Consider the following 24431-nt stretch of genomic DNA (forward strand, 5'->3'; position numbering starts at 1 on the left):
TATTGTTCTCTTTTTTCATCAAGAAAATCTTCACAGCAAGAACTCTAATGAATGTTAAAGCCTAAATACAACTACCAGAAGTAAAAAGGTACAGGTAGGCTATAAACAAACTACACCGAATAAACGAATTTCGTGGATAAAACTGAATACATGAAGTTGGAATAGTTTGCAAGAGCGTATAATATAAATTAATATTTATATAATTAGCATATTAGCATAAACACAACAAGAATAATAGATGACTTTTCCTGGTCAGTGCAATGATCTGTAACTGACCATCTCTGAAGTCCCATTTAACCAATTGTAAGAAACTGCCTTTTTCATGAGAGGTAAAAGCTCTAAAAACTCATCAATGGGGTGATATATTTTGTAGTTTATGTTGTAGAATAAAATGTGAAAATATCTTGAGCTTGTGCTAAGCACAAACAGTACCACTAACTTAAAACCAATTAATTTCTGGGTTTTAGGACTTATGCAGCACTGTACTGATGCCTGTTCACTTCATCTTTCAGATGAAATAAGTATTCGCATATACTGGCTTTGTAGATAAGAAGTTGGATAAATAAACAAAAAACAGTAATAACACTCATGATTTTTATTTTTGGTGTTTTTTAGTGTTAGCCCTAGCTACATAGGGTCATAATTGCCAGGCAGCAGATATGGATGCAGATACAGGTGAATAACACAAACTTTATTTCTAAGACTTTAAAAAATTTTAAATCCACATCATAAGACAAAAAAAAAAACAGGAAGTGGTCAGACTATACGTTTTAATGAACAAATGCAAACATTCCCCATAACATATAAGGTAAAATATCATAACTGTCATTATGAATAGTCACTGTGTCATGAAAATGTCATGGTGGTCTAAACTTTAATTTTGCTCCCTTGTTGGAAGTTTCCTTAAGATTAGAAATTTTTTTCTCTGGTAATGAACATATTTTCAAAAAGTGAATTGTCTTCTTTTTTTAAGTAAATCTTATAGTTACTTCTCTGTTGTGGCATTCTGAATTTTCACACAAGTTTATAATTGCATAATGCTGATTGAGCTAACACCATAAGCTACTAAATAAAATAACCAAGTGGCACCAGAATAATTGTAAATAAAGAGACTTATACAAACAAGCCATAAACTGTTCGCAAATTAATTGCCTATTCAGAAATATGGTAACTAAAATAATATCACCTCATGTAGATAAGTCTAGCACTGAAGAGCTACATGAATAAAAAATCATAAAAGGTGTAAGAACATTTAGATGTAATTCATATTTTTGTCTTCTTTGTAAACATCTTTAGCACTGGTATCATTAAGGGCTTTTGTGCTTTTGTTTACTCTGCTACATTATTAGCAGTGTTTGTACAGGAATAATCCAAACTATCTTGGTTCTTGTGCACAAATGTGTTTCACAAATATGATCTTCTGGCCTGATCTTCATTTCCCTGAACCTAAATAGTTTATCATTATTAAACTAGATGCTACCACTTTCCGAAATAGTTTACTCAAAGACTCAAAGGGTAAAAACAAAGGTTTTGCACACACCCATCACCAACCTATTTGCACACACCCATCACCAACCTATTTGCACACACCCATCACCAACCTATTTGCACACAACCATCACCAACCTATTTGCACACACCCATCACCAACCTATTTGCACACACCCATCACCAACCTATTTGCACACACCCATCACCAACCTATTTCAGCTTTCCTTTGGCCTTTTTGGAGTGTGGTATCTCATGCTCATTTTTTCGATTCTTTGCTATTATTTTCCAGAACTCGTCGATCTCGTCCTTGCTTAGGTTTGGGGTAGGCATTTTTATGTGAAACAGCATGACCTTGGTTTCTTGAAAGGTTTCTGGCATAATGGAGGAGACCTGGAGAGACAAATGGTATTAACACATTGTGTGTGAAAAATATTGATTTTTTTTCCACTTCATTGACCACAATAAACAAACTACTACATATAAATGCCACCCCAAAAAATACATGCCAAATTAAGCATACATTTTTAGAACTCTCTAGTTGAATGCAAAAAGGAAAAACCTCAAACAGGAGAACCTACCATATTCTCCTTCAGGGGTTCTGCATTCTCTTGATCATGTTTACTATAGAATCGTAGAGATTTTATGGGATCTTCATTGTTCTTTCCATAGTCCATTTTAACAGGCTGTAATTGATGGTAATATAGTTATTATTCATTGCAGCAGTAGTAGTAAAAATGTGTTTCTGGTGAACTTCGGTATCAAAAAAATGATTAATTATAATTTCAGATAATTAAATACAGTCCTTGAGTCACTCATTTTTTTCACTCATTTTTAATAAATATTTTTTCACTCAGCTTAAACCTGTCTTATTTTCTGTGAGAAGCAAATATCTGTGAACCACAAGAAGTAGTGAAGTGAACCGATGTTTTCAATTTTGGGTGTTTAACTAAAAATCTCAAAATATAACTGCACAAGAAAAGATTTTTTTCCTCTACTCACCCTTACTCTGAAGTCTGTTTCAGGAAGATCTTGCCTATAGATGTCCTTAAGCCAACTCTTCACAGCTTCCTACATGACACACATACAGGTCCACTCAGGTTAAACATTTAAAAATTTTAGATAGACATAGAGTGTATAATTTTTATCACAAATGTGGCTGTTATATTTTTTTATTTGTTTCAGGTGATAGTAAAAAAGTTAATAAACTAAAATAAAAGTAATGTGGGTGCACATGCACATATTTACATTCCACATGGGCATGTGTAGAAAATTGCTGCTGACCAGACTGATTGCTGTAGAGAGTGATTATCAAACTATATGAAGCAATAGGCTTCAAAGTTCTTGTATATAACCCATCAAATTTTATCTGGTATTTTTTAGATGACAGAAGGCAAAAAAGAAATTATACCGTTTCACTGACTTAACAAATTATTATACACCATTTATTGTTGAACATTATGGGTGTATGTATTAAAGAACAAGCTTGGTTAGATGCCCAAGACTGAGAGACTGTGTGGGGTATATGTGGTACTTGGGCAAATATTAATTAAAACAGAATGATCCCCTACTCTCTATATGACCCATTTATTTAGTTTGCCTTACTATAGCCTATTGCCTACCTGAAGACAACCTGAGATCAATACACACTGTGCTTTTTTACTCTCTAAATCTTTCCTGTCTTTCCTCTAGAGCTTTCCTGTCTACTCCAAACTTCTGGTAAGATATGACAGGTTTCTGATGGTTGTCTTTTTATACAGATGATATGCTTCTTATCCTCTGTCATGAAATGTAGTTCTTCCTCAATTTGTCATCTTAAGGATGCAAAAATTATTTATTAGCCTAATAATTTAAAGATAAACTTAAAGTGACAGTATTCAAAATCTGTTTCAAAATCACAGTATTCAAAATCTGTTTATGAAATATATTTATAGGCATTCAGTGTAAGTGAGATTTAAATTTTTTAAAAACTTTTTAAAATCTTTAAAAAATATTTCCCATGTCCACATTCTGTCACGTCCCATCGGGAATCCGAACATCAGAGGGAGCCCTCACCTGAGTTTTAATCAGTCACGTGACCCATTTCCTATTTCCCATGGACATTTAAGCAGCACACACACACATACCGGCGCGAGGTATTGTTCCCAGATGACATACTAAGCGTTCATGATTCATTGTTAGATTTCTGTGTTTGACCCTGCTTGCTCTTGACCACCGTTTTTGCCCTGTGTTATTGAATTTTTGAGTATGATCTCGCTCATTTCTCGACCACGTTTATACCGTTTTACACTTCAGATTTGTTTGCCCGTTACTGTGTATGCGCTTTGTTTTCCTGACCACGTTTTGTCCTTTGATCTCAGCTGCTAATAAACCGCTGATGGATTCTGTAACCAACGCCTCTGACGATCCCTTACGTATTCCAAGTTATTGATCTCTAAATTTTGCAATATGTAGTGATACTTAGCCCAAATCAGTGCATAAACATCTGAAAAATGTGCATTTATGTGACTTCTTTCCTCGCCAAAGTTTTCAGTCAGCTTTTAAAATGATTACCAAAAAGTAAGAACATGGGTAGTAATAACACTCATGATTGTGGCTTATTTTAGTGTGTAATGTCAAATTGCTTTGAAATAACAGGAGGTATGCAATAACAAACACATTAATTAATTAAGACAGAGTAGGATAATACATATTTTTATAATATAATTATGAGCTTAAAGTTGGTAGTATGCTTGGGTACATGAGGTACATCTACCTACATCTACATGTGAACCTTATTATGAACCTTAGTCTGCAAATACCTCCTTAAATTAGCTGAAAAAAGTTTGCACCTGAATTTCTCTGATAGAACTTAATAAACCTAGAGTACATTGGTACACTAAGTCAAACAAGGTTAATTCAAATAAAGCAGAGATTTTCTTCTGATAAACAGCATGTTTTATTGCTATTTTACTACAAAAATCACCAATGATGATCAGAAATGTAGTCCATCTGTACCTTAGCTGATACACTGACATACACTATATTGCCAAAAGTATTCGCTCACCTGCCTTGACTCGCATATGAACTTAAGTGACATCCCATTCCTAATCCATAGGGTTCAATATGATGTCGGTCCACCCTTTGCAGCTATAACAGCTTCAACTCTTCTGGGAAGGCTGTCCACAAGGTTTAGGAGTGTGTTTATGGGAATTTTTGACCATTCTTCCAGAAGCGCATTTGTGAGGTCACACACTGATGTTGGACGAGAAGGCCTGGCTCTCAGTCCCCGCTCTAATTCATCCCAAAGGTGTTCTATCAGGTTGAGGTCAGGACTCTGTGCAGGCCAGTCAAGTTCATCCACACCAGACTCTGTCATCCATGTCTTTATGGACCTTGCTTTGTGCACTGGTGCACAGTCATGTTGGAAGAGGAAGGGGCCAGCTCCAAACTGTTCCCACAAAGTTGGGAGCATGGAATTGTCCAAAATGTCTTGGTATGCTGAAGCATTCAGAGTTCCTTTCACTGGAACTAAGGGGCCAAGCCCAGCTCCTGAAAAACAACCCCACACCATAATCCCCCCTCCACCAAACTTTACACTTGGCACAATGCAGTCAGACAAGTACCGTTCTCCTGGCAACCGCCAAACCCAGACTCGTCCATCAGATTGCCAGATGGAGAAGCGCGATTCGTCACTCCAGAGAACGCGTCTCCACTGCTCTAGAGTCCAGTGGCGGCGTGCTTTACACCACTGCATCCAACGCTTTGCATTGCACTTGGTGATGTATGGCTTGGATGCAGCTGCTCGGCCATGGAAACCCATTCCATGAAGCTCTCTGCGCACTGTTCTTGAGCTAATCTGAAGGCCACATGAAGTTTGGAGGTCTGTAGCGATTGACTCTGCAGAAAGTTGGCGACCTCTTCGCACTATGCGCCTCAGCATCCGCTGATCCCGCTCCGTCAGTTTACGTGGCCTACCACTTCGTGGCTGAGTTGCTGTTGTTCCCAAACACTTCCACGTTCTTATAATACAGCTGACAGTTGACTGTGGAATATTTAGGAGCGAGGAAATTTCACGACTGGATTTGTTGCACAGGTGGCATCCTATCACAGTTCCACGCTGGAATTCACTGAGCTCCTGAGAGCGACCCATTCTTTCACAAATGTTTGTAAAAACAGTCTGCATGCCTAGGTGCTTGATTTTATACACCTGTGGCCATGGAAGTGATTGGAACACCTGATTCTGATTATTTGGATGGGTGAGCGAATACTTTTGGCAATATAGTGTATCTTTATTCCAAGTTCAGTAATGACAGTGTCTACTGAACTTTTCTCTTAGGAAAATTCAACATAACCCACTGTGCATGGCATTAATATAGCCTTACAAATTATTTTTAACAACTGCAATCAATTAGATATTAATGTGACTAACCTCCTGCTCTTTGTCAGTGTCACAACCTTTCAGATTGCCAGGCTTGAAGATTTTGCTCCCAAGAAAGCTGTAAAGATCACGCTTCTTAATTCTGTTGATGATGTCCTTTGCATTTTGTGGGAGATTTGTATCTTCCAGAATGTCATCTGTAAAACAGAAGAAAAAAACTAAACAAGAGTCTAATCACTGATACTATGTCATATGGTATCATAGGCACAGACTCCCAAAACAGGACAGTTGAAGATTTTTGTCTTCAGCTGTCCAATTTGAGTATATCTGTACTAGATATAGCCTTAGATTATTGTTCTTGTTCTGCCTAACTTTTGCATTGTGCTTCTGCCACATGAGCGACTGATTAGATAACTACATGAATGTGCAGGTGTTTCCAAGCAGGTAGATCTGTCTTTCATTGTTGCATATAGAGCTTGAAATCTGGCCACTAGCATTTTGCTAGTTAGCGAGAATAGTGTCCATGCGAAGTCAAATCTCACTTATGAGAGGGCTGATCCTTGGTGTACACCAAATTTAATGTTGAATGTTAGTAAGATTTCTTATGGGAATCATACAGCACTAGATGATGTGTAGTAGTTCATCCATTTTACCATTCATCCTTTTTTGTCCACATAGGCTACTCAGCTGCTTGTTCAGTCCCTTAGACTATTTAGACTGGTCTACTGCAACTCGCTCCTTGAAGATCTGCCTCTGAGCGCTACTCAACCTCTGCAAGTCATACAGAGTGAAGCTGCATGATTTGACTGCAACAGATTCAGATTTTTGAAAAAACCTTGGTTGTTTTGACTTCTGATGTGGAAACTGACATCACTGGTCTGTTCGTTTTTATGACAGTAGGATATTTAGAACTATGTTAAAAGAGAACCTGTGAGTGTTAGAAGTTTTTCAGGTGAAGTTGCTTCTTCAGAGATTTTCCTGACATCCGTATCTGCTGCCAAAAGTGCGTCAACAATCCTGAAAAATGAGGGAAACATGGTGATGAAAACATACATTCATATAACATACAGATCTGCTCATAATTACACATACTCTTGGAAGAATTTGTAAAATTTTTTACCTTTTTTTATTTTTAGAATTATATGTGATTATGTGATGCAATACACATTTTCTTTATTTAGTAATAGTGTGTGGATAAAGCTATTTATTATCACAGAAATGTCCATGAATTATAAGCGTAATAAACATCCCTATATGTGCATCATAATTCTGCATCATAATAATTATTGAAATTACACAAATGAAATTACATGCCCTTTTGGATTGTTACTGTGAACTTTAGGAATTTGTAACTGTAATTTGTTTGATTGTAATTGGTGAATGTGCATGAACTGTCAGTGTGTTTCTAAGTTATTAGGCAAACCTTGTGCATTACATTTAAGTCTATACTGAATTTGGTTGATACTAAAATATGGGGAAAGCAACTGTCTAATGATCTATGAAAAAAGTAATTTAACATTTTAAATTAGGTTATTAGCTTTGGTTATTCAAACACTAATAAAGAAGTGGAAAGCCAGTGGTTCTGTGGGTACAAAGTCAAGATCAGATACACCATGGTAAAAGTTCAGGCACAAACCTTTTACGAGATGAAAAGAAACTTTTACGAAATGCAAAAACCCTCAAGCAATATAGTCAAATTTTACTCAAATACTGGTTTATCTGAAACAGAGTTAGATTACTGTAAGGAAATGCTGAAACAAAATCAGCTACATGGTAAGGTTGTCTGAAACTTTTTTTTTTAAAATCTCCCTTTTGGTTTTTGTCTGCCTGATTACATTCATAGGAATTCTCTGGATATTTGACTCCTGAACTCTTAACTTTTGGCTTTCAAATTTTCTGCATAATAATAATAATAATAATAATAATAATAATAATAATAATTATTATTATTATTATTATTATTATTATAATTATTATTATTGCTTGTTTTTCAATAAAATTTGAAAGGATCTAATTTGGTGTCTTGCATTCAGGTCCCCTTTTGAATTATGTTACAAAAAAGATCATAATGCATCACATCATCAGAAAATCTTGGAGAAAATTATGCTCACAGACAGGGAAACATGAAATCAATCCAAAGCACAAGGTTTTAGTAGCTGCACAGGAAGAAGGTGAATGTTCTGGACTGGTCTTTGCAGTCTGCAGACCTCAAAAGAACCTTGTGAAGAACATGCAGTACATGCAAGGCAATCAAAGAATTTACAGGACCTGAAAACTTATTGACAAGAAGGGACTTTGCTACCTGAGAAAAGTAATATTCCCAACTGTCATAAGTGGTTGCAAACTGCCATATTAAAAAGCAAGTGTATGTAAACCTTTGATGAGGTTCATTTGTATAATTTCACATATTATTATGGTTATTATAATGCATGTATTTCTAAGAGGACAAGTAGTGTAAACTGAGAACTGTTAGTTAAAATAAGAAATGTTTTGTATCTCTCATATTTTTCCCCTAAAATTCAAATTCTGCCAGGGGTAAATAAACTAAAAAAAAATCATTGTTATGCAGTTATATTTTCCCTTAAATCACATATGATAATGTATTATGGCCTGATGTTAAAGACGAACTCACATTGTTTCAATTGCCACCTTAACTCTGTGTTTGTAGGCATTGCAATGAAGCAGGTATCGAACATGAAAAAGTTCATACATGTTCAGTGATTCCTAAAAGACACAAAAGTATTATTTTGCATCAACATGTTATATCAAATGTAAAGATACTCTATTATAGATATAATGATTACTACCCACACTTAGCTTACTTTATCTCTCATGCAGATTTGCTTTTTTCCCTCACTGGTGCAAACTCGTGCAAACATCACAAACCGCTCATGGGAGAAGTTACTTTTCATTCCCAGATGGAGGCAATCTCTAGAAAAGGAAATATTAATATTTCATATACACAAAACTGTTCCCTAAATCTACTGGAAAATAAACTTTGTGCATAATAAAATTAAGGCAAATGTGTGGACACATAAATGTATGTGTGCAAGCATAGCTTACCTACTGAAATAATCCATTTTGTCGACATCAATACCTGTGTCTTCATTGGCCACAATCTGAAATAAGTAGGGATTATCTTTGCGTCTTTGATTGTCTTCTCTCTACATAAAATGAAATAATAAATAAAATAAACTTAGCATTAATTATTATTATTATTTTTACTACATATTTTAATTCTTTGTTTTGACATCAACTTTATCATTCTTAATAAATGCTAAAGTAACACTGTATTATTATTATTATTATTATTATTATTATTATTATTACTTCCTCCTCACTATAGTCTTCTGATTGAAAGTTTCCTTTGCGATAGATGAGGTTCTTGATAAATGTAATGTCACTTTTGTTCAAGTTATGCTCAATCTTGGAGATCAGACTTTCGAACATTTTGACTGATGCCTCTTCATGCTATTCCATAAGAATAGAAGTAAAGAAGTAGGTTAAACAACAACAAAACAGAGGTATTATTAATATTTCCTTGTGTATTGAGATGCTATAAAAATTAGATATATTTATCAAAGGAAATCCTAAGTTTTACTGATTTCCATGTAAAACAAATTATTTTTTTACCGTCCATTTCAATCCTGGATTTGCCTTCTTCATGAAAACCTCAAATACATGAGAGAAAGGGCCATGACCTTAATTTTAAAAAGAGGTAAGAGGTTTGATTTATTATCAGAATTAAATTATTCCTCAAGATTTGCTATTAATATACAATAATGTTACCGGTATGTAGCATATTGCAAACAGGCAATAAGCTATACAGCTACCTAAAAAATCAGTAAACAAGATTTATTTATTAACTGTGGTCTGGTCCCTTGTGGAAACCACCTCTCCCCAGGTGGTCAGGATGCAGGCAGAATTTTTTAATATGTAGAATATGCCACAAGCCACTTGTTACAGTTTAATACACACAGTTTAATACTCACCAAGGTCATGACACAATCCAGCAATCTGAATACAGAGTTCATCTTTATCAGTTATATTGTTTCCTTGAGCTTTCAGACTCCGCACAAGTTCTCCTGCCAGATGAGCCACACTGTGAATGAAAGTACCTTGTAGTATTTTTACTTGATTTTGTTGTGGTATCGATATTGTAAGACATTACATGAAGATTTTGCTGCAAATGTTATGCAGGTCAGCAGTTATTCGGTAGATTTTACTAATATAAATTACATTAGTAACAAGGTAGATTCAAGAACCAACTATTTAAATTTGTCCATTTTTTCACAGTATATCAGTTTTCATTGGAATAAGAGTTAATGTTGAAAGAAAAAAAAAACAATGTTTATCTAGGCCTCCAATACAATTCTTAGAAGATTATATTAAATTATTATATTATATTAAATTATATTACAGGTTTCTTTCTTTTGTATTAGTTATTCTAGTCCTTTAACTTAAATTAAAGTTAAATTAAATTAAAGTATAGAAATTAAAAATTTGTATTAACAACACAGTATTCAAGCATTACTATCACATTATTACATCAGCCACCACTACCCCCACCTAACATTGTTTAATGTTAGTATAAAATTGTTAAAATTTTTACCCAATGGAGTGCTCAAAGCGGTTGTGAGAAGCTCCTGGAAAGACAAAATAGCCTCCTCCTAGCTGCTTGATGTTCCTCAGGCGTTGAAACTCTGGTGTGTCAATGATTTTAACCAGCAAAGGATGCATCTCAATATGGCCATGGACAGAGTCATTAAAGATCTGTGAAATAAAAAAAAATATCCCCAATTCAGTACTCCTATAGCAACATGTTTTAGTCTTAATTCCAATTTTGTAGGGATTGTCTGGCATTTTGGGAGATTGGGCCACCTGTGTATGGGGCTTGTGGGAGCTTGGTCACAGATTTTCTGGATATAAATCAATGTTTCTTTGTAGTGGTCTATAACCTCTATACCAAAAAAAGGCTGGGATTTATGTCCACTGTATCAGTTTCTGCCTGTGAAATGATACAATGGTATCACTTTAAGCTTATGACCATCACTAGTGACAGTAGACTACAGATTGTTTTAGTAGACATAATAAGCACAACCTTAAAGTCTTTTACCACCCAGATGCAAATGGTGGCAGAGAGAGACTGAATCAGGCATGAACGTTAATGACATTGTTCATCTGAACACCTATCTGACTTTGTCACTAAGTGGTATTAGGCCAGATAAAACACTGAGACAGGGTTAAAATCTATATACTGGCATCACATTCATATTGTAGCTGGTGCCATATATGCATTTTAAGAGATACAGAGAATGACTATAGTAGGGCAATTCAAACCAAGTATACAAAAAAATACTAGTTGTGACTTTAAGCCTAACCAAGCACTGTAAGGATGCAAGAAAGGTGAATAATTCAAAGGAGAAATCACAGTGATATGTGCTGCTTACTGTACAGAAAATACAAACCCAATGGCACTGCAGGGGAAACTCACCATTGCATGTAGAGATGACTTTCCCCATAAGTAGAACACTATAAAGGGCAGAATTGCTTATGTATAATATAAGGGCACTCACCAAGGTAGAATGGAGTGAGAGCTTTTCAGTTTATTGGGGGCAATTCTAGCCACTGCATTTGGAATTACTTGGCTGTAAAATTCCATTAAATATTGGAGGTGGACACTCTTGACTTTGTATTTAGTTCTTGTGATAACACCATTTATTTTTTAATGATCTCCAACAAATTTATTTTTCAAAAATAAAAAACTAGCCACCCAGCCTCCTAACACATCATAAATGTGCACTTAACCATCACATTACTCATAATAACATAATCTATGCAAGTACAAAACTCACCTTGTATGTTTCTGTAGCCATATCTTGGCCTGACTCTAAAGCCTTGTTTCAGTGGATTAGATAAGGGAACAAAATTAAGGTTAATATGTTGTATAATTCACACAAAGTGAACATGCTCAGCTTGGGCATAGAAAACTATGTACACAAATGTTTCTTAAAGTACAGGGCTACTATTCCAAGATAATAACTTTATGGTCCATTCATCCCTTCCCAAGAAACTGCTTTATTATCTGACTCTATCTTGATAAATATTAAATTTTTTAACCTTTGTCTTTCCTTATAGCACATACTGTACATTCCACTACATTTACTTTTGATTTCTTAGTTCAATTATTTTCACTTAATTTCTCGTTACAGATAAATGGCAGGTTAAAAAGTAAAAAATACACAATAAAATGAAAGGAAGAGCTTAGTTTTAGTTTACAACCTCATTCTGGGTATAAACTGAAACACAACATCAAATCTGTCAATACAAATATGATAACAGAAATGATAGTTGTATCACAGTACTGATAAAAACACAATGTTTGCAAGTAAAAAAAAAAAACTCATCTTGTACATTCTTTTAGGTGTATTTTGCCCAAACACAAATTCACACAAACTGAGCATGTTCACATTGGGCACAGATAAATATTAATAGATCTTATTTATATATATATATCTTGAGGAACTGGTTTACTCTAGAGGTAGCATTGGGTCCAAAGTTTATTTTGATTTTAGCATTCCTTATAGCACATGCTGTACATTCCACTGCATTTACAAAATTGTTTCAGAGAAATGGAAAAACACAAAAAAATGAAAGGACAAGCTTAATTTTTTTAAAGGGCCTCATTCTGGGAATAAATTCAAACATTATCAAACAAATATGAAAAGAACAAAAGTAAAATGGTAGTCATAACATCACATAACTAATAAAATCACAATATATGCAAGTACTTACCTTGTACTTTCTTTTAGCCATATTTTGGCCTGAACCTGAAGCCTTGTTTCAGTGGGTTAGAGAAGGGAACAAAATTAAAGTTAATAATTTAAAAAGGTGAACTGTGTATAATTCACACAATTTGAACATGTTCAGCTTGGGCATAGATAAATATGTGCACACATCAAAGTCAAAGACAAAGACAAAGAAGCTTTATTGTCACATGTATCTTAAAGTACAAGACAACTATTCCAAGATCATAATAACTATATGGTCCTTCTGTCCATTCTTCTGTTCATTTATCCCTTTCAGAGGAACTGCTTTATTCTAAAGTCAGGGTAGCATTGGCTCCTTCTTCCTGTTCCAGTTCATTTTTTTTTCTCTTCAAAACTTAATTTCTCATTTCAGAGAAATGGCAAGTCTATGAGGAAATACAGAATATAATAAAAAAGGAAGAGCTTATTGTGTCATTATGCATGACCTTTAACTTTGAAAATTGAGCTCAATTGGTTTGTGACTCTGGAGTAAGTTGCTTTGATAAAAAATGTCAGCTAAATGAGCAAATTTACTGGATTATGTGCCGATTAATACAATGCATGACATGCACTTAGAATATGCTATATATGTATATATCTACATATGTACACTACCAGTCAAAAGTTTGGACACACCTTCTAATTCCATGGTCTTTCCTGATGTTTATTTCTTTCTACATTATAAAACAATGCTGAAGGCGGCCGAAATACACAATAATGTCCTTTGAACAGTTGATATTGAGATATGTCTGCTACTGATGCTCTGTAAAGCCTTCATAACGCCTCTAATCTGAGGTGCTGTTAATTGGTGATTACTGAGGCTGGTCACTCTAAATGAACTTCTCCTCTGCAGCAGAGGTCAGTTTTGGTCTTGCTTTACTGGGATGGTCTTCATGTGAGCCAGTTTCATCATGGTGCTTGATGGGTTTTGCAAATGCACTTGACAATACTGTTCTTGCAAGAACTATTCCAGAACACCTGACCTTCGTGTCTTAAAATAACAACTGACTGTTTTTTGTTGTCATTACATATGGATTACTTAAGTCCATGTGTGTTATTTCATAGTTTTTAAAGTATTTCCAGTATTGTTCTAGAATGTAGAAAATAAATCCCTAAACAAAAAACACTGAATTAAAAGGTGTCCAAACTTTTGACTGGTAGTGCATATATATATGCCCCAGCAGCACTTCCCCGCTCTCAATCACCTGATTTCTAATCACGCCACCTGCACCCAATCTCCCGGACACCTATTTAAAGTGCTCACTCGCCAGTGACAGCGGCGAGTATTAAGACTTGTTCGCCTTGTGTTTCCTGAATTCAGTCTCTTACTTTAAGTTCGTTGAAAAGTATGTCCCGTGTGCCTGCCTGCCAACCTACATTACCTTTTTGCCTTCTGCCAGCCTTGTTTGATTAAAGTGGCATTCGATTCACCCTCTGCCTCTCGAGTGTGTCGTTACAACATTATATATATACACATACATATATATATATACACTGTAAAAAATGATTTTGGTGGGTGGTAAATACTACCCTTGCAAATAGTCTACCATTTACCTATTATGTTAGTCAGCAAGTGTAATTATATAATAATGAGTAAAATTCACCCACACTACCTAATTATTTATAGTAATACCTGCAACCTAAAAAAAAATCATAATATATGCCCCAAAACATTGCACACAGTATAGGAGAAAGCAATTTGCTAAGGAGCATTTCTCATTGATTGAGCCAACTGAGTACATGTTTGATGATGACAAGAAAAAAACCTTCCAGTATGTGCCAATTCTCCCATTGTTGTCTCAACTTTTGAACAACAGGCACATTCATGACACAGTATTACAGAATAGGCAGCCATTTGATGTTTCTTTGGGATACAAGTCATTGCATGATGGATCTTTTTTCAGAGCAAACAGTTTTTTATGTGGAGATGAACATAGACTCTCACTCATTCTTTACATAGATGAGTTTGAAATATGCAACACTCTTGGGACATCCCGCAAGAAACATAAAGTGACAGCTGTGTACTGGGTGTTTGCAGACATTCCTGCTACCTTGCGATCTACACTAGCCTCCATTCACTTAGCCATTCTTTGTAGGGCAGATGATGTCAACCAATATGGATACCCAAAAGTGTTGGAGCCGCTGATTAGAGATTTGAAATCCTTGGAAGATGATGGTATTTTTGTGGCAAGTCTTGGCAAAGTGGTCAAGGGTACTATATTTGCTGTAGTAGCTGATAATCTTGGAGCTCACTCTATAGGTGGGTTTGTTGAAAGCTTTTGCTCTTCACACTTTTGTCGCTTTTGCATTTGAGAGCGTTCAGAGATCCAGGAGCATGAAGTAGGAGCAGGAGTGTTTCCTTTATGGACTAAGTCCAATTACAGTTTGCATGTCAAGGCAGCATTGTCTAACACTGATGAAGCTCATTATTGTGGAGTAAAAAGTCAGTGTCCCATCTCTGATAGACTAAGTTACTTTCATGCCACATCAGGTTATCCCCCTGATGCTTTGCACGATTTGCTTGAAGGGATTGTTCCTTTTGAATTGGCACTTTGTCTGGATGTGTTTATAAAAAAGAAATACTTTTCTCTTCAGGAGCTCAACTGGTCCATCTGTCAATTTCCTTATAAGTGGAATGATAAAACCAACTGTCCACAAAGTATTCCCTTCACATTGTTTCACGTAAGAGTGTAGGAGGCAATGTGAACGAAAACTGGTGCTTATTGCGGATGCTACCTTTTATGATCAGTTGCAAAGTACCAGAGAATGATGAAGCATGGCATGTTTTGATGACCTTGAAAGACATTGTTGAGCTTGTCATGGCTCCTGTGCACACAGAGAAATCACTAGGATACATGGAAAGCAAGATCAGTGAGCGCTGTTATAGGTTTTTGGATGTGTTCCCAGGGGATAAATTGAAACCTAAACATCACTTCCTTGAACATTATCCATGGCTTACAACTGCTTTTGGACCACTTGTGGATCTCTGGACCATGCGTTTCGAAGCGAAACACAGATTCTTTAAAAGAACTGTGAGACAGACCGGGTCTTTCAGAAACATTCTGATGACAATGGCATGAAAACACCAATCAATGGTGGCATATCACATGAATAATGCTGTTATCCAAAGGCCAACACTGTTGGTATCCAGAATGACTCAAGTGGCAGTTGAGGTTCTAAAAGACAGCATTAAGGGGTTGTTTGTAAGGAAGTTTCCCAGTGCAGTGGTTGTGAACATGACAAAGAGGGTCACCATTTTAGGGACTTCATATCGTGTTGGGATGTTGTTGCCTTTTGGATCTACAGGAGGGTTGCCAGACTTTGGAGAAATACTTCAAATAATCATTGTGCATGAATGCCCTGTGTTTGTTCTTAAGTTGCTCAGTGGTTGGTACCATGAGCACCTGAGAAGCTTTAGAGTAGAGCCCACAGGAAATATTGAAATCCTTCAACATTCGGAAATCGAAGATACTTACCCCTTGGCTGCATATAATACAGCAGATGGTCGAATGGTATCCCTGAAACACTTCATTTGCACGTCAGAGTAAGTATTGCACATCAGTTTAATTTTTCTATTATTGTGTTTCACCATGGCAATGTAGTTAATTATAATGGGTTCTAAGTAGGTTGATAGTCTTCATAGGCAATGTAGGTAACTATAAGAGCTTCTAAATAGGTTGTTAGTCTTCAGAGGCTACAGAATGGCACAGGTTTGGAGTTACCAATAACCAGTCTCTATTATAACTGTCGAGGGGAGGGGGATCCAGGATGTTGTAACAAAGTTTTCTCTCAGACTAGTAAGCCTGTCAAATTTTAATCAACTGCAATCTCTTCTTTTTTCTCTCTCTTTACAGCTGATGACAACACATCCACACCAATCAACACCCTAAACCACAATATCAGTCCGGTTGCAAGTGATTATAGAAGAACATAATGTACGAAAGTTGACACTTCCATTGGGGATTCCTGATACGGTGGAAGATCGTTTCAATAATTGTTCAAACATTCCAATTACAAGGGGAATATGGACTACTGTATGAAGACAGAGATTTTGGGAACCAGTTTTTCAGTGTCATCTCAACTACTGAACTTCAAGACATGGCCACTGTAAAAACTGTAAAAAAAGAACCTACAGTTGTCCTTGACTTACACCCACTTGAAGAATCAGGACTGTCCTCTGTACTGAGTTCAGTGGACAGTGTAACTGACACCACTGGAGATGACAGTGAAGCATGCCCTGCTGCTACAGATGACTGTCAATCATCCAGCTCACAAGACACTGTCCTCCTCCCTGCATCATGCCGCACTGATCCATGGCCAGTGTCATTTAAAATTCCACAATTTTCACGTGACATTCAGCTTGTCCTTGAAACAAGGCATATCATGCCTCTGGAACACACTTCCAAGATGCAAGTGTTAAATCGGCAATAATGCAAGACCTTGCCAAAGCCATATTCTCCTACACAGCCTACCCCTCAAGCCTGCAAATAGCCTCAGTGGCTGAAGCACTTGTTGAGAAGTTTCCATGCCTTAAGGAGCCTGGGTCTTTTGCAGGGATGTATCGGTGGCAGCAACGCCTCAAGTACAAGATGCACAATTTTCGTGCCAAGCTGAAGACAGGAAAATATGCCTGGCTGGAAATAGAGGTAAATACATTAAAGAGAAAGTCACCTGCTGACACAGTCCCGGCAAAAAATCTGAAGAGGCCCAAAAAAGCAGAGGTCAATTATCTCCCTCCACATCCTTTGGGAGAAAATCAAGACAGTTTAGAGAAGGAGAGGCTTGAGTTAGTAAATGAAATAAAAAAGAAGAACAATGGAAAGATTATAGGAAAAAAAATGTCCAAAATTTTTTCAATTCGAAGAGAAGAGGTGGTGACTCTCTGCCCAGCTGTCAGTGTCTTCAAAGAGAGGTGGCCAGCTTTATTCACTGAGGCTCAAGTAAGCATATATGTTTATATTTGTTAATCTTTTCCACCAAGTACTCTGGCTCATGTTATTGGTGACGACAGTCCCAACCTTAATTTCTACATACACCTAATCACACGCCTAAATGCATAAATAAAGCAAATTATAAATGTTACTATTATAGTTTATATACAAATATTTCTAAATACTTAAATAAATAAATAGTTATTAATATTAATTCATAATAATAAGATAAATTAACTTTGTTTCCTTTTAGAATTTGTGACTCCTTATTTGAAAGAGTTGTCATATTTTGTCCCTTTACTTATTTAATAGATCAAAGAGGAGTTCCGTCAGATAACAACAATTTCCCTGGAAGAAAAATTCATGCTTAAGCTTGACAGTTACACACCCCGTCTCCTGCAGCTGATGCATGCCAAAGGGGGTGCTGTTGGTACCAGGATGCATCCTCTCCTTAACACTGTAAATGAGGTATGTTTTTTTGTTTAACTTTTGTCTCAAAAGTGCAAACACCAATTTGTAGAAACAAGGCTGGTCATTAAAATGCATCTCCTTATAGTCTCAGAGTATTGAGAAAAAAAGGGATGCAGTGGTCTGCTGCCTCATTGAGGACCTAGGGGAGCCCCAAGAAGAGCTCTTCCAAGACTCTCAGGTAAGTTACAAAATGAGTGATCTACACAAGGTGTTTACAGACAGGCTCATGAACTAACAATTTTCTCATTTACAGCATGTGGTTAGATTGATAAATGTTAATGGAGTCAAGCATTCAATTTGATCTTAACTTATTGCTTGCATTGAAGTTTGTTGTTGTTTGTTTCTGTCATTTAAAGATTGATCAGGAGGGCCACACAGAACAAACCATGAAGGTCCTTGTGATCCATAATCCCATGGCTGAGGACGATCCGGTAGACGTGACTATTGTGATAGAGGGCATCCAAGTGATCAGTGGGTGTGGATACAAAACCAAGGCATGCATGTTGTTGATGGGTTTGATCTATGCCCTCAACCTTGAGTATCCCAAGAAGCTCAAGAACACTTTTGAAGTATTTCAGAAACTTCTTTTGGAGCTTGATGGAGGCAAGTGTCTCAAGAAGGTTCACAGCCTCAAAATTAAGCTCATGGAATAGAGTGTTTCCTTGCCTTGTGTTGGGGACAGTTACCCAAGTCAAAGTACACTGTAATTCATTTTTTTAAAATTTTATGTTGATGTCAAAATGTTTTGAAATGTATGTCACTGTATACATACAAAAGTATGTATTGAAGCATTAGTGTCTCAGCTCACAGTAATTGGTACATTTAAAATAGACACACTTAGTTAAACAAATAGGCACACCAAGTTTAATTAATGAACAAGTAGACACATTGTTTTAATGTGAGCAATGTTAGCCTAATCTTTATTTTCTTTATTTGTGCTGTAATAGTTTTTGAATGAAAAAAAAAAAAAAACGCACATATTCTAGATTCTTGTGTTCAAGAAACTCAGCTGCTTTTGAATATGTGGAGAAAAAGGTAGATTTGTACCTTGTTTCTTTATTTGTTTAATAAAATAATCATGTCTGATCTACTGTGTCTGATAACTTTTTAAGTAAAGTTAACCTTTCCTGATTAGATCATGGCTAGTCATATTAATTGATTAATAACAGCAATTATTAAGCAAATTATGAACTACAATGGAGTTAATGTTACATAACTTTAATAAGTAATTCATTATGCAATGTAATGAGTAGATTTGACCTAATTTCAATTGCCATGTTATAGCTGATTTATTTAGGTACTCTTTATGAAAAATATGGGGTGAAATGTACCCAAACAAACTGAGTGCAAATTGTTACCTCACATTTTTGGGGTAAATTCTATAGGTAGTTTTTTTACAGTGTACCAACTAATTTACTTCTGCTAGTCATTTGAAATCAAACCAACTGAAAACATTTAGAGGTTTCCACAAAATAGAAAATTTATTTATCCATTAAATATTCCCAGTGCTTTTTTAATCAATGTACAAAAATAAAAGTTTATTCCGTTTTATTGTATATTTATTAAAATAAGTTAACTGGTAAATAATTAAGTGCAAAACACTTTTGCGATAAAAAACAGATTCTAAACTAAGAAAATAAACATGTTGCCTGCAGAGAAATTAATTTATTTGTCACAAACAAAAAGGGTGCAAAACAGCTATTGTTAATTCGTTTTTTATGTATTACGTAAGTATAAAGTAATAATAATAATAATAATAATAATAATAATAATATATGTAAATTATTGAACATTAACATTACAATCATACTGTAATGATTTACTTACCTTTCTCAGCCTGAAGCTCTGAATTTCACACAGCTGATTGGTGTCTGTCTGTCTGTATGTGTGTGTGTGTGTGTGTATGTGTGTTTATATATAAGGGTAATGAATGCAGTTGTAAATCAACAAGCTTTGGACTGTAACATCCAAAAACGAACGCGAACCCTCCCTGGAATACTAATTACTCACGTGACTCGCCCATTGTTTTCCCACGGACTTAAATACCCCACGCACGCATTGTTTTACGCGAAGTACAGTATCGTCCTCACGTGACCTACTGAGCGTTTCTGTGTTTGAGATTGATATTGTGTATGATCCTTGCCTGTTTTCCACGTCCGATTCTTGCTTTGCCTCTGATATTGATTTCCGTGTATGACCCCGCCTGTTTCTCTGACTGCGCACTTCGTTTTGTGCTTTCGGTTATGCTACCACTCATCCCAGTGGTTTTCCGGTTTTGACTCGCGTTTGTTTTTTGACTCCGATTTAGCCTGTGTGTTAATTAATAAAGATCATCCTCATCCTTACAGGATACTTCGCCTATTGAGAATCCAGCGGAGTTACACGCAGAGTTATGGTCCGCGCATATCAAGACCAGCTCGCGGAACTACAGGCTACCAATGCGCAGCTGCAACTGTAATGATATAGGCTTAAAGGTGTTGTGCCCTTTAAGAGCTGCCGGAGTTGTTAGAGCATGCGCAGTATATGTGTGTACGCCTGTGGAGCTAGTGGTAGCATGACAACAATGGCTGTTAGAATTACCACTGAAGTTTAGTTAATAAAGAGTTTCCTTTTAAGTAAACCCGGTGTGGTTAATGAAGAACCCACAACATAAAACATGACAGCAACAACAACAGCCTCAAGCCCAGGTATCGAACACTGCTCCTCCTGTTTCTCTGCCACCTGCTCCTGCTGCATGTAGTTTAACTCCTCAAATGGCGCTGCCAGAAAAAATTTGATGGATCAGCTGATCGTTGCCAGGGATTTCTTCGCCAGTGTGATAATTACATTGCGCATCAACCAGAACTGTATAGCAGCAAAACAACCAAGTGCACGTTCATGCTGTCTCTCCTCACGGGCAGAGCTCTGGACTGGGCATCGGCAGTGTGGGACGCAGATCCACAGATCAAGACTTCTGCTGATTATTTCGCAGGTCAGATCCACAAGGTTTTTGAGTATCCAGCAGGGGGCAAAGACATTTCTGTGCAGTTGATGGAGTTACGCCAAGGCTGATAGTGCTGCTGATTACGCCATAAAATTTCGTACCCTTGCAGCCCAATCCGGGTGGAATGATACAGCTCTCCTGGCTGTTTTCCAAGGCGGTTTGAGCCCAGCTCTACAGGCGGATATGGCACCATGCTATCCCGATTTACTCCTCCCTTGAAGACCACACCCGCCATGTACGCCTTGTTCTGTCCCGCCTTCTACAGCATCACCTCTGTGCTAAGTTAGAATAATGCGAGTTTCACCATACTACCATCACCTTCCTAGGTTATGTGCTCTCACTGGGGAAGGTGGAGATGGATCAAGCCAAGGTCCAAGCTGTCTCCAAATGGCCCGAATCCATCACAGTTAAGGATTTACAACGCTTCCTGGGGTTTGCTAACTTCTACAGACGCTTTATCAGGAACCATAGCATGATTGCCAGTCCGCTAACCTCTCTTCTTAAAGGAAAGCCTAAGAGACTGTCATGGACAGACCGAGCATGTGACGCTTTTAAAAAACTCAAAACCAGTTTCACCTTGGCCCTGATCCTATGTCATCCTGATCCAGACACCCCCTTTGTCGTGGAAGTCGACGCCTCCAGCCCGGGGATTGGGGCCATCCTGCCGCAAGGCCAGCCAGATTCCGGGAAACTCCACCCTTGTGCGTACTTCTCCAGGAAACTAACCCCAGCAGAGGCAAATTATGATGTGGGCAACCGTGGCGCCACTGGCTGGAGGGAGCACGACACCCCTTTCTGGTTCTCACAGACCACTGTAACCTTCAATATCTGCAAGGTGCCAAGCATCTCAACCCCCGGTCAGGCCCGCTGGGCCCTCTTCTTCACCCGCTTTAACTTCTCCGTCACCTATCGTCCAGGCTCCAAGAACGGCAAAGCTGACATGCTGTCCCACCAAATGGACATAAAAAACTCGCAATCTCAGTCTGATCCCATCCTGCCACCCTCTGTTATCCTGGCTCCCATACAATGGAACCTTATGTAGGAAATCAGGAGAGCTCATGTAGAGGAAGCTCCGCCCGCAACCTCCCCTATAACCAAGCTTTATGTGCCCATCACTCTTCGTCCTAGAGTTTTACAGTGGGTGCACAAGGCGCCCAGTAGTGGCCATTCAGGTATTCGCTGCAACACAGAACTCACCCAGCACCATTTCTGGTGGCCCTCTCTCAGTTCCGACGTTGAGGATTATGTGAGATCTTGCTCTACCTGTGCCCAGTCACGCACCAGCCGCCAGCTTCCCGAGGGTCTGCTTGAGCCACTGCCCATCCCACACTGTCCCTGGTCGCACATCGCAGTGGACTTCCTGACGGATCTCCCAGCCTCGGATGGGTTCACTGCGATCCTAGTCATCATTGACTGGTTTTCTAAAGCCTGCAAACTGATACCACTCAAAGGACTACCCATAGCCATGGAAACAGCAACCATGCTTTTTCACCAGGTTTTCCGTCACTACGGACTCCCAGAGGACATTGTGTCGGACAGGGGCTCTCAGTTCACCTCACACATTTGGCGGGCCTTCTGCTCTCAACTGTGCATTAATGTGAGCTTGAGTTCTGGGTACCACCCTCAGTCTAATGGCCAAGTAGAAAGACTTAATCAGGACATCAGGAGGTTTCTCCACTCCTACTGTAGCCGCCAACAACACTGCTGGAGCGAGTTTCTTCCCTGGGCTGAATATGCCCAGAACTCCCTGACCCACTCGTCCATGGGGCTCACGCCATTCCAATGTGTCTTAGGATATCAACTGCCATTGTTTCCCTGGTCTGGGGAGCCCTCCTCTGTCCCCGACGTAGATGACTGGTCCAGATACAGCCAAGAGGTATGGGAATGAGCTCATGTCCATTTACAAAGGGCTATTAGAGGGCAGAAAGATATGGCGGATTGCCACCATCGTCCGCACCCCACCTCAAGGTAGGGCAGCAGGTCTGGTTGTCTACCCGTAACTTGAAGCTCCAGCTCCCTTGTTGCAAGCTGAGCCCATGTTTCATTGGCCCATTCACCATCATTCGCCAGGTCAATCCAGTCTCTTACCGTCTGCAGCTGCCACCCGCATACCGAATCTCTCCTACCTTTCATGTCTCTCTTCTTAAGCCGGCCTATGATCCCCCGTCTAATACCCCCAGTCAGGACGAACCGCCACCCCCTCTGGACATTGACGGGGCCCCGGCCTATCGAGTATGTACCCTCCTGAACTCCTGTTGCGTCCGCAACTGCCTACAGTATCTGGTGGATTGGGAGGGCTATGGCCCTGAGGAATGCTCCTGGGTAGACTCTGCTGACATCCTTGACCCCTCTTTAATGGAGGAATTCCACTCGGCTCACCCAGACCATACCGCCCTTGGGGTAGACCACGCCGTAGAACACCAGGAGGTGTTCATGGGGGGGGGGGATTTGACTCCTGCAGCCTCCGGCTCATCCTTACATGGACACACCTTTTTGAAATATGTTTTGCTGCTTGGAACGAAATACAAGCTAATGAGTATTAAGCCTTGTGAACATCTTCATAGAAAAAAGTAATTTTTTTTTAGATTTTTTCCCAACGTACACTCGAAATGGTACATTAGCATTCTAATAATTTCACACACACCCATAGATAAGGTTGTACTGGCATGGGCACATTCTTGTTATATTTCTTACTTCTAAATATAAGAAACCAGGTGCTATAAAATATAAAGTGAGATGGGAAACTACACACACCATGCAGAGTTTCTAGAAATAACTCAAAACAGTAAGCCACTACAAATGACTCATTACATCTATGAAAACAAAATTAAATACAGGAAAATGAAATGAAAGTAAAATAGAATTACAAATGAATTATATTTAAGGTAGCTACTCTTAATTAGTGCTTGAATTTTAAGTTCACTTACTCTAAAAGCTGTACATGTCTGTGCCAGATAGAAAACACAGGGGTAAAATCTAGTTCATTTACTTTACAACTTTGTTAAGATGAAAAAAACAACAACCTTGATTTACATTTGCTAATGTTACTTAAAAATAAAAGAAGTTATTTGAACTACTCATAATTTATTTGATTTTATTAGTTTATTAACATGTGAGAAATGTACATAATAGCAACATTAATGTATAAGATTAAATTTCTTGTGTTTTTGTACATATCACTACACTATCATGGCTCTAGGAATGCTTTTTTGCAGAAGTTGTGTCTGAAGCCCTGTGTGAAATCAAAATGATTTATCGGCTCGGATAGGTAATGTGATGAAGCGGAGTGGACCAGCAAGACCATAAAAGCGCATCTACATCACATTATTCCAGTCTGTACTTGTCTGAAGGAAGCACGAGTGGGAACCTGGTTACATAAGTAACCTGAT

At 37.8% G+C, this 24431-nt stretch overlaps 1 protein-coding gene across 5 annotated transcripts in view; it reads right to left on the bottom strand.

The window, feature by feature from the left end:
- LOC131343797 (deoxynucleoside triphosphate triphosphohydrolase SAMHD1-like) overlaps positions 1 to 20492 on the bottom strand; it is a 39726-nt gene extending 19234 nt beyond the window's left edge. The window contains exons 1-16 of one of the 5 annotated variants that reach the window (XR_009203174.1): positions 19887 to 20490; positions 12644 to 12685; positions 11704 to 11745; positions 10461 to 10621; positions 9841 to 9950; positions 9482 to 9549; positions 9179 to 9319; positions 8912 to 9012; positions 8671 to 8779; positions 8481 to 8572; positions 6777 to 6865; positions 5900 to 6045; positions 2491 to 2559; positions 2070 to 2174; positions 1652 to 1881; positions 754 to 1551 (exon numbers count right to left, since the gene is read on the bottom strand). Coding sequence is in view for 4 of the 5 variants with exons in the window: in XM_058375733.1 (XP_058231716.1) it covers positions 1702 to 1881; positions 2070 to 2174; positions 2491 to 2559; positions 5900 to 6045; positions 6777 to 6865; positions 8481 to 8572; positions 8671 to 8779; positions 8912 to 9012; positions 9179 to 9319; positions 9482 to 9549; positions 9841 to 9950; positions 10461 to 10621; positions 11704 to 11745; positions 12644 to 12664 (1434 nt within the window). In the remaining variant the exon portion in view is untranslated. Of the gene's footprint in view, positions 1 to 753; positions 1882 to 2069; positions 2175 to 2490; positions 2560 to 5899; positions 6046 to 6776; positions 6866 to 8480; positions 8573 to 8670; positions 8780 to 8911; positions 9013 to 9178; positions 9320 to 9481; positions 9550 to 9840; positions 9951 to 10460; positions 10622 to 11342; positions 11366 to 11703; positions 11746 to 12643; positions 12686 to 17328; positions 17401 to 19886 lie in introns of those variants that run through there. The other 4 variants (XM_058375733.1, XM_058375736.1, XM_058375734.1 and 1 more) reach the window with 4 other exon arrangements.
- Between the last annotated feature and the right edge of the window lie 3939 nt (positions 20493 to 24431).

The sequence above is a fragment of the Hemibagrus wyckioides genome, linkage group LG22 (assembly GCF_019097595.1).
Source record: "Hemibagrus wyckioides isolate EC202008001 linkage group LG22, SWU_Hwy_1.0, whole genome shotgun sequence".
NCBI lineage: Eukaryota > Metazoa > Chordata > Actinopteri > Siluriformes > Bagridae > Hemibagrus > Hemibagrus wyckioides.